General features: G+C 37.7%; 2 protein-coding genes across 2 annotated transcripts; both read left to right on the plus strand.

Annotated features, from left to right (window-relative positions):
- Positions 1 to 1321: 1321 nt before the first annotated feature.
- Positions 1322 to 6789, plus strand: LOC103448199 (ubiquitin carboxyl-terminal hydrolase 17). Its single transcript, XM_008387453.4, has 12 exons — positions 1322 to 2045; positions 2401 to 2522; positions 2621 to 3264; positions 3357 to 3445; positions 3741 to 3826; positions 3932 to 4094; positions 4258 to 4372; positions 4537 to 4694; positions 5100 to 5184; positions 5278 to 5490; positions 5856 to 5917; positions 5998 to 6789. The coding sequence occupies exons 1-12, from the start codon at positions 1768 to 1770 to the stop codon at positions 6500 to 6502; spliced, it is 2520 nt and encodes an 839-aa protein (XP_008385675.2). The 5' UTR covers positions 1322 to 1767; the 3' UTR covers positions 6503 to 6789.
- Positions 6790 to 8462: 1673 nt separating this feature from the next.
- LOC103422929 (cell wall / vacuolar inhibitor of fructosidase 2-like) lies at positions 8463 to 9617 on the plus strand. Its single transcript, XM_008360991.4, has one exon. It carries the CDS (start codon positions 8772 to 8774, stop codon positions 9438 to 9440), a length of 669 nt encoding a protein of 222 aa, XP_008359213.1. The 5' UTR covers positions 8463 to 8771; the 3' UTR covers positions 9441 to 9617.
- Positions 9618 to 10828: the final 1211 nt, after the last annotated feature.

Genomic DNA, 10828 nt, shown 5'->3' on the forward strand with positions numbered 1-10828 from the left:
GTGTATCTAAAACTGATTCCTTATCAATTGCAGACCCTATCTCCTCACAGCTACCATAAGCTTCTGCCACGATACTATGGTCCTTATGAGATTTGTGAAAAGGTTGGGTATGTGGCCTACAAACTGAACCTACCACCAAACACAAAAATCCACCCTGTGTTCCCTGTGAGTCAATTGAAGAAACACCTGGGAACTAGAGCAACAACACAGACTGTCCTGCCACAGGTTGTTGAAGATGGGTTGGTAGGGAATGTCCCTGTTGCAGTGTTGGCAAGAAGAATCTATAAGAAAGGAGATGTTGCTGGAGTTCAATTACTAGTACAGTGGCAAAAGCAAGAGGAATCAGAGGCGACCTGGGAGGATTTTGATGAGTTCAAAGCCAAATACCCCTCATTTCCTCTCTGAAACCTTGTGGACAAGGTTCTCTAAAGGGAAGGTATTGTTATGAACTAATCGTGATTGTCTTAGTCACAGTGAGATTTTAGTAAGGGTAGTAAGGACTAAAGTGTAAGGTAGTTAAAGGCATAATTGTAAGGGGTTAAAAGTATGGGGTTCGATTATAATGGGCCAATACTTAGTAGAAGGTTTCAGTAATTGTCAGTCATTGTCCAGGTGGCACTTTTGTATTGGGGAATTGCAGGCATGTGGGATATACATGCTCCCGAAATTATTGTAATGGCAACTTTTGGAAAAATCAGTTTATATTTCTCTTTTGGTTCTCTCTCTATTCTATCACTCTCTCTCACTTTCATAGCTACCGGTTCTGGTTGATTCTCCGGTGCCGGTTGGGTTCCTAACACAATTTGGCTTCCTGCTTTTCAATGGTGAGGGTCCAGGTGTTGGGCTTTGCGGAAGAAACACAGTCACTGCCATGGAGGGGAGGGAAAGATAGGGAATGGAGGGGAGAGAGAGTAGGAGAGGAAGAAGACGGCTTGCCTGAAGGAGGTTTCACATGTGAATTATTTTTTCTTTTTCTTTTTTAATTGAGATTATGATTTTATTAGGGTGCAACGGGATAATATAAGATTATTAATTAATCAATCGTTGGATTAATCTATGGATTTATATGAAAGAGGACCTCACATGTCCTCAAAATGAAGATGTTAAGAGTGCATTATTGAAAAAACATAATTGTACTCACTCTAAAAATAGCCTATGATTTGGGATCTCGATGTACAAACCCAATATGTATTTATTATAAATCTTTTAACATAGTCAAAAGTAGATTTTGTTTTTCAAAATTTCACTTTTTAGGACATGATGCTTAACGCGTTTGATATTTACAGAGAATTATAAAGACATAATAGAAAATTATGCCTCCATAATGAATCCACGCGGTAAAATCCACAGTAACCTGGACAAGACAAACACTAGAGATTCACTGACGATTTGAGATAAAAAAAAAAAAAAAAAAAAAAAAAAAACCGAACAAAAAACCAATCGTCGCCACCCGACACTCCACTCTCGGATCCGACTTAATATTCCCCATCCCATTCATTCCCCCTTTCCCTTTCCATCTCTCTCCTCCTCCTCCCTCCTCCACCGCCCACATCCCACCAGATGCTTCATCTCTCCCATTTCCACCACTACCCCCACTCAAATTCCCTTTCTGCCCCTCCCAATTTCCCCCATTTCCTCTCCCTACCCCCTCACCGGCACCGCCACCTCCACCGCCGTCGGATTTATGTATAGCAAAAAAACCATCCTAGGGTTTCTCTGCTCTGGACTTGTCCTCGACGCCGGCTAATATTAGCTCAGCTCCGATCAATGCTGGTCCCCGGAATTATAGGGTTTCAGGGCCTGCTGCTGCTCCTCATCTTGCTCTCCTTCTTCGTGATTTGTCACAAGTGGAAGAATGCGGCGGCGAAGAAAGAGGAAATCTTGAGGCTTGTGGCTATGGCTTCCGAAGAGACCGCTGTGGCGGAGTTTCAGGCCACGGCTTTTTTCGCTCCAGTGGTGCAGCCGGCGTCCTGGCCGTACCATTGTGCCGTCTGCTATGCCAGTACCACAATGCGCTGCTCTAAATGCAAGGCTGTCCGATACTGGTTCGTTTTGCTTTTAAAAGTTGTAATTTTTCTTGCTTGGTTTGTACATTTTCTGGATGGTTATGTTTGTGCATTTGCTGTTGCAGTATAATCTACTCTTTATTTTTATTATTTTGTTCTATTGGTGTTTGATTGCGCTATTTACGCGATGGATTCAGCTAGCTGTTTATCACCAAATTTAAGTATACAAGCCAACTTCATTTTTCTTTTTTCTTTTAAAAAAAAAAAAATAAGACATCACATTATGGGCTTTCGTTGAATCCTTGCTGTATGTCTGAACTCAAAATCTGAATTACCATGGGGTGGACATGCTCGCGTAGATATAAACATTGTTTTCTTGAACATTTGTGTGTAGTTCTGGTAAGTGTCAAATCATCCATTGGAGACAAGGTCACAAGGATGAATGTCAGCCTTCAATCGATTCCATGCAGTTCCAAGACAGGAGTGATTTTGATGGGGACACAGTTTTACATCACGGTATGATTTTGTCGATAACAGTAAAAATCTCTATTTTCTGAAGAAGCCTCATTTCATCATTCATGATGGGTGACAATGATATAATTAACCTTATGCAGATGGGAAAGGATCACGTACTAATTTAACTCCATCCAATACCGTATCATGGGATGACAAATCAAGGAAACCTCTTTCTGATGTTGTTGCTCCTGAACAGCCTAGGAATATGTCATCACCCTTAGAGTGTACTAAGCTGGTGAATCATCAAGAGGACATGTCTTGTGAAAACAAGTTATATAAGATGAAATCGAGTCATACTGATAAAGCGGTTGAGTCTACACAAAAATTTCCTAAAGCAAATGCAAACGTATCTGGTGAGGCTCAGCCTGAAAATCTTGGCAGTAAGAAGCAGTCTAGAAGAGCTATTTCAACAGAAAAGTTAGTTACTGATGCCTCTAAGTCCAAAAGCTCATCAAGTAATGACAGGGAAGATGGGTCTAAAGAAGATGGATCTCAGTCAAATAGTGCTTCTGTTGATGAGCCATCTTCGACCACTGAGGGGCATCTCGATTCCATTTCTAGGTCTGAAAAAATCGAAGCTTATCATGCATTGCCTGCAAAATTCAGTAGTATCCCAAGCTTGCCGCAAAATTCTAGTAATGGATTGAAAACATCTATGAGGAAAGTTGTGCAGCAGTTTAGATCCTCAAAACAGCTGAAATGCAACCCTTCAAGTCATGGAGATGAGACTGGAAAATACAAGGTTATTTTCAAATATGTATTTTTTTCCTTTACTAATAGTTTCCAGTGTTATCGATTAGTACCAATTTTGTTTTTATACTGTATCATTGACAGGTATTGTTTCCATATGACCTGTTCGTGAAACTATACTCCAACAACAGTGCTGATCTTTACCCCTTTGGACTCATGAATTGTGGGAACAGGTGATGTGGAGAGTTCTTTAGGCACATGACATAGTAACATAAAGAAATTGCATAAAGTGTAACCAGTTTTTTCTTCTGAAAATCCTTTTGTGAACTTGTGCTTACAATCCTACTAGTGCAAATTTTACTTTGTTCATATGCTGAATTTTGCATATTCTCTTCAGTTGCAAATTGTGTAATGAATAATCTACGTTTTTTTTTTCTTTCTTTCTTTCTTTTAAAAGTGTTTTTATTGTATTCTTTCAAAAGTTCATTGAATGTTTGCTGATAATCTCTTTTTCTTTGGATTTCTCAGCTGTTATGCTAACGCTGTGCTTCAATGTTTAGCATTTACTCGGCCCCTTGTTTCTTATCTTCTTCAAGGGCTCCATTCAAGAGCATGCAAGTTTCCTGACTCCTATATATAAGATATATTTGCAGCCAGTTCAATTATTAGAACCATGTGTTTGATGGCCTTTTAATTGACACATTCATCCCGTATGCCAGGTCGAAAGAAGGACTGGTGTTTTATCTGTGAGTTTGAAGTTTTGCTTTTGAAGGCAAGAGAAGGGAAGTCTTTACTGTCCCCTATCAGGATACTATCCAAAATACATAAAATTGGAATTCATCTTGGTCAAGGGAGGGAAGAAGATGCTCATGAATTTTTGAGGTGAGCCAGTTAAAAACTCAACTGGAGAAATATGTCATATAAGATCTGTTTTCCCTTTTACAAATAGGTACCATGCGATGAGTTACTTCAATGGTGAGCCAGTTATAAGATCTACTTATCCTTTTGCAAATATGTACCATATGATCAGTTACTAAGATGGCAGGTATGCTGTTGATACCATGCAATCTGTTTGCCTCAAGGAAGCTGGGGCTGTTGGTCCTTTGGCTGAAGAAACAACTCTAGTAGGCATGACTTTTGGAGGCTATCTCCGATCTAAGGTAGTTTCTGTTTTTGTCGTTTTGTCAAGATTTACTTTTTTTTTTTTTTTTTTTTATATTTTTTTGTGTAGAATTGATTGTCCTTGTACAAAAGCACAACCCATTTTACTGTTGGTAATAAAAATCATGGTATGTTTTTGTGATGTCATGATTGGGATTCTCAGATAAAGTGCATGAAGTGCCTTGGAAAATCTGAGCAAATTGAGCGGATGATGGATCTTACAGTTGAAATCGATGGGCAAATTGGAACTCTTGAAGAGGCTCTTGCTCAATTTACGGCTACTGAAACTTTGGACGGGAATAATAGGTACCATTGTAGCAGGTTGGTTCACTAGCTTCAGTATAAATGTTTTTCTTTTTTTATGTTGAAGGATAAAACGCTTACATTACATAGAGAGACCGACCTTAATATTTGTTACATTGTTTGAAAAAGGAATAGGATTCTGATGTGACTTGTAAGGGACTTTGTGGTCTGATTATAGCTGAGGAACCATGTAATATAGTGGAGTTTCTAGTCCCAGAGTGCTCACCTACCTCAATGCTAGTTCCGAAATCATTTTTTCCCCGATTTCGGTTGGGCAATTCAACCTATCTTCTTAGGTGGCCTGGAAAATTTTACATTCATTATGTTACCCATGTATAAAACTATTTTTCCAGGTGGGTCTTAAGTCTTCCTTTTCTATTGTTCTAATTCTTTGATGTATGTTGTTTCCCAACTTTTGTGAAGGTGTAAATCTTATGAGAAAGCCAGAAAGAAATTAACAGTTTTGGAGGCACCAAATATTCTTACAATTGTATTGAAGCGATTTCAGGTAATTAGTTATTGTCTATCAATTGTGAATTGTGCTTTTCACCTATTGGTTTAATATTGTTGATGTTTTTTCTATTACTGTCGATGACTGCAGTCTCGTAACTTTGAGAAGCTGAATAAGTCAATAAGGTTCCCAGAGGTTCTCAACATGTCCCCGTATATGGGTGAAACAAGTGATAAATCCCCTTTGTACAGTCTTTATGCTGTGGTTGTTCACTTGGACATTATGAATGCTGCGTATTCGGGCCATTATGTATGTTATGTAAAGAACAATCAGGGGGAGTGGTTCAAGATTGACGACAGCTCAGTACGTTTTCCTATCATTTCTTATATTTCCATCTCAGTTGGGACTTGGTGTTATTTATTTGGTTATTTTCTGAGTAGAACATTCACACCGCCTGAATCAATGGTTGGAAGAGGCATTTTTTTTGTTATGCCTTTTGACGAAATTGATTAATATATAACATTGTCTGCTATGTTGAATATCTCCATTCTTTTTTCGATGAGAGGCATGAAACCTGCCAATGAATTTCGCATGTATGCATTCTAGACCTGATTCTATGAAAAGAAATGTTTGAAGAATGTCTATTATTGGCTTGAGATTTTTTTGCTTTTGATTTATAATTTTTGTTAATAATTTCAAGAACTTATCGGTGCCATATGCTCTTGTAGGTTGAACCTGTGGAATTAAAGAGGGTCTTATCTCAAGGAGCATACATGCTACTTTATGCAAGGTAACATGCCTGTGGACTAAGCTTTCGAGTCATTTTGTAATTTTGTTTTGGCAAACCACCTAAAAATTTGATATTTCTAGGTGCACCCCACGTCCCCCGGCCTTGCTAGGAAGTAGTGCCATTTCTAATGGTGGGAAATCCAAGAGACGGAACTTGGAAGCTGTTCCTGCAAGCCATACCAAATCCAAGTCGAGATGTAACTCCGCAGTTCCAAGGCCTTACACCAACAATCAATTGCAAAATCCAGATCCAGATGATTGGAGATTCCATGCAACTCATAGAATTCCTGCCATAGATTCATCGAGTGAGAGTTCATCCATATTTAGCTCATCGGATGCAAGTTCTTGTAGCACAGTGAGCACCAAGGAGTCTTCCAGCAATGAAGATTTCTCGGATTACATATTTGGCGAAATGGGACCCAACTGGTACAGCCAATACAGCAGGCATTCGTCCGCTGGGATCACATCTTCATTGTTTCCCAACTTGGATGTAGGTATAAAAGGCCGTAACTTGGAAGGGGAAGGGAATGCCGCAATTTTGTGTAGCGACAGAAGTAGACATCGTAGAAGGTCAACCTTGGATTGATTGGATTCGTAGTAGTAGTAGTAGTAGTAGTAGTAGTAGTAGTAGTAATAGTAGTAGTAGTAGTATAAGTATGGAAATCGAGCAGCAGCAATTTGTATGGTCGAATTCCAACCTTCGGAATGTAAGCTATATATTACGAGCAGATGGAGAAAAGAAATGAGCTCGAACATTTTATCGAGGTTTGAGCTGAAGTGTAAGTAGGAGAATAGGATTAAGGTAATAAGGTCTCATTAAGGTTAATATCTATACTAGCTTATTGAAAAGAAATCAGTCATTATTCATTCACATTTCGAGTGCGTTTTCTTCTCTTCAATCTTATCGTTTGCCAACATTTTGTTTCGGGTAGCGATTTTTGCACTTGAACCTGAATAGCCACACGTCTTGTGGTACACTTGGCACTCACACGAGGAGCGTCAAGTGTACTGTGAAAAATTTACAACTAAAAATGATAATACTTAGCCTCTTACATATAATGAGTTAGTATTATTCTTTTGATGAAATATGCGATAACTTTATCAATAATACCTCAACAGGGTTGTAAATCCTGGTTGAACACCACCCTTATAACTTGGCAAGGCGATGTGCCACGCCATAACGGGTCATTTACATTATGCGACATCACGTTTATATTGTACAATCATTTATCCGAATCATTCATGCTCTGTATTGACATCTATGTGTCAAACAAATCGCTGGTTATGTTAACAAATAATTTGTTCATGATTAATTTTTTTATTCATAATGATGGATAAACGGTCACTAAATTAAATGATTTTTTTTATAAATAATTTTTAGACAATTGTAAAGAGAATGAATCATGTTATGACGTTTGTACGATAAAGAGAATGAGTGATTTCGTGCCGCAAAATGATGTCAAGATTTCAAGCAAGTTACAGAGATACCACATCTTCTTTTGGGTGTAGAAGATTTGAACTCTCAATAAAGGGTAGCAATAGTTAGGCGCCAAGTGAAACGACACCGTGAGTTAAAATTTCCCACAACTGAAATGTCCAATACCAATACCAGTAGCAGCAATAACGGCACGTAATTTCAATCCAAATTTCCAGAAAATCTACCAGTAGGTAGCACCGATCAAGCTCCACTTAGGCATTCCAATCTGGGCTATGGTCACCACCGCCGTCACAACCAGCAGCAATAGCAACAGGAGTGGTGGAGGCGGCGCGTATACGGGCATCAAGGATATAGTGAGGTTCGAAAAAGAGATCTAGAAGAGCAAATTCATCGCCATCGCCGGTCCCATCGCCGACGAACAATCCGCTCAATCCTTCCTCTCCCAGGTACGCTACTTGTTCTACTCTTGTTCCTTGATTTCGTCACAAAAGGAAAAACCGTGGCAAATGAAGTTTTGGTGTTTTAGGTGCGAGAGCAACTAGAGTCCAAACTCAAGTTTTGAGAGAAATAAAATTATATTATTGATGCAAATTAAGCAATTTAGTGGATAAAGAAAACAAAGTCCAAACTGGGAAATGTGATGAAGGACTAGGCGAACCGAACTACACATCAATGTTTGGTTGGCATACCTTTTTTTTTATTTGACAGCTTCACTCTCGTCTTGCGTAGCACAGTTTGAGAGAATAATACTAAGATCATCTATCTAAAACGGTAATATTACTAAGATCATCAATGCGAAAATCAATCTCCCAATGATGAAATATATAAATTAAAAAAAAGTTATATATTGACTGACAACGAGTCCATTTTTTGAGAGATTTTTCAGTGTGACCGGTAGGTGGTACACTAGCTGTTACTATACAAATAGTGAGATATGTATACTAAAAAGTTAATAATTTAAAAAAATAAAATTTCTTGTCACTCTTATTAAAACACGTGGTGTACCACTTGTGTTCCTGTCACAACTAAAAATTTCTCACATTTTTATTCACCCCTTAACTTAAATGGCATATTATAACACCCAAAAAAAAAAAAAAAACCCCACCAAATCTATGTAAATCATCATAAACACAAAATAAGATTACCGAGCTCTTTTTCTTCATTGTGTCTTTGCCCAGTACGTTTCATCAAGATTCCCAAATTAAACCACCAAAACATTTCAGTACTCAAAAGAGAACATTGGACTGAAAGTCTCAACTGTTGTTTATCTGCGACCCGTGACTCACGTTTTGGCATTTAGGTTTCTGCCAAACAAGACCTCAATGCATAGCATAGTTTCATAGCCTCCTGCCAAATAGTGCCTCTTCCTCTTTAATTATGCATACAGCTCACTGGACGCACAAAGTCAAAACACCCAATGCATCTCCTACATTGCTTTTCAACCATAGAAAAATACCTAATATCTACTTTTCCTTCGCTCTTTTCCTCCATACCAAAATCTAGAGCCAAAAAAAGAAAGAAAAAAGTATATTCTCAGATGGGTTATTCTACTATTTTCTTGCTCTTTCTTCTCACAACTACATTTCCTCACCAAAACCCTAATTTTCTCGTCCATGCTGACTCAACCCTGATCCAGAACACATGCAAAAACACCAAGTACTATGGCCTCTGCGTCTCATCCCTCAAATCTGTTCCCACAAGCAAAAATGCAGACACAAAGGGGTTGGCAGTTATTATGGTTGGGATTGGAATGGCAAATGCAACCGCCACCTCATCCTACTTGTCCTCTCAACTCATTAGCTCAAGCACAACCGACACAAACTTGAAGAAGGTCCTCAAGGAGTGTGCCGACAAGTACGGCTACGCCGGCGATGCCCTTCAAGCTTCAGTGCAGGATTTGGGCTCAGAGTCTTACGACTATGCTTACATGCACATCACTGCAGCCGCAGACTACCCTAATGCCTGCCACAATGCTTTCAAAAGGTACCCAGGTTTGGCTTATCCTCCAGAGCTTGCAAGGAGAGAGGAGGGTTTGAAGCATATTTGTGACGTGGCTCTGGGAATTATTGATAATTTTGGTGGGTAACTGTTTATTTCCGACTAGTGTGGTCAATAATGCAAGTTTATTAGAAAAGAAAAAAAAATTCTTTATTTTTCTGAGATTGTTTGGTCTAAGTGCCAATGCTGTTGATGCTTTGTCCTAAACGAGAAATTTTTAGTTGCAATGAAAATCCGGATGGTAGATCATATGTTTTTATGTAAATGATAGAAAATTTTAATTTTTAAGTTATTAATCTTTTAACACACATAACTCACTATTTATACAGAGACACGTAGTGTACTATCTCGAGTGACAGTCACACTGAAAAATCTCTCGTTCTAAACATATATGCAATTTAATTATTCATTATATATTAATATTTCTCCATAATATGATGCCCACTTAGGGAAATGATCATTTCCACCGAGTTCACTGAGACACATAATTCAGGCTTTTAAAATTTGATGAAACAGTTACAAACAATGATCCACTTTAAAAATTATAATAACTTTAATCATTATATTAAATTTCAAATATCTGATTTGTGTATCTTGCTGGACTTGATGGAAAGAATTCCGAGATCCTTTCCCCCCACTTAGGCAGAATCTACTATTAAGTTTTGATTAATTGTCCACTTAACAAAAAGTGTTTTGTCTCCTTTCTTTTCTTTGACCATACTACGGTTTCTTTATCTTTGTGGAGAAGACAGATGTCATAATGGAAGATGACTGATAACACGTCCCTTATAAAGTGATAACTTTGTTCCAGAATTTTCAGAAAGGATAATGCTTGTTTTCTTTTATGATGGAACGTTATAATTGAAGTGATTCTTTCTCTTTATCATTATCTAAAAAATTATATCTAGAAAAAATCATTTAGTCATTCATGCATGTTAAACCATTCAACGATTTTGTTAACAAGTAGCATCTTCGTGATGTATATGAATGACTAAAAGATTTCCAAATTAAATATTTTTTCTTCATATGATCTTTAAGTCATAAGAAGAGATTGCACGGTTTCGATTATGAAATTTCTTTAGTGAAGATACATTAATCATAAGTGGAGGACAATAAATTCACCAATCCTTTCTTTATTATTTATAGTTTAAATTATGAAAAAGTGCAACATGAATTTTTGGAGAGCAAATAGACCAAGAACAGAAAACCAAAAGAAAAAGGCTCGTTTACTAATCTACGATGCAAGGAATTGAAACGAGGAAGAGTTTGGAACGGAGTGGAATCAGAATCAAATTCTTGTTGAAACTGTTTACCAAATTTTTCAGAAATAAGAGTAAGAATAGTACTGAGCTGTGTAAACTGTTTACTAAATTACATGAATCTGAATGAAAATCCATGTGATTACTAAAATGCCCCTATTCTCGTAATCTATTTTATATGCTGTTGAACAACAAAAAAAATATAACATACAAAAAA

The sequence above is a fragment of the Malus domestica genome, chromosome 01, assembly GCF_042453785.1.
Source record: "Malus domestica chromosome 01, GDT2T_hap1".
Taxonomy (NCBI): domain Eukaryota; kingdom Viridiplantae; phylum Streptophyta; class Magnoliopsida; order Rosales; family Rosaceae; genus Malus; species Malus domestica.

Coding starts and splice junctions, on each gene's coding strand:
- LOC103422929 (XM_008360991.4), top strand. CDS start 8,772: ATGCATCTCCTACATTGCTTTTCAACCATAGAAAAATACCTAATATCT.
- LOC103448199 (XM_008387453.4), top strand. CDS start 1,768: ATGCTGGTCCCCGGAATTATAGGGTTTCAGGGCCTGCTGCTGCTCCTC. Junction 4,095..4,257: donor GATGCTCATGAATTTTTGAG/GTGAGCCAGTTA, acceptor CTAAGATGGCAG/GTATGCTGTTGATACCATGC. Junction 5,918..5,997: donor TACATGCTACTTTATGCAAG/GTAACATGCCTG, acceptor TGATATTTCTAG/GTGCACCCCACGTCCCCCGG.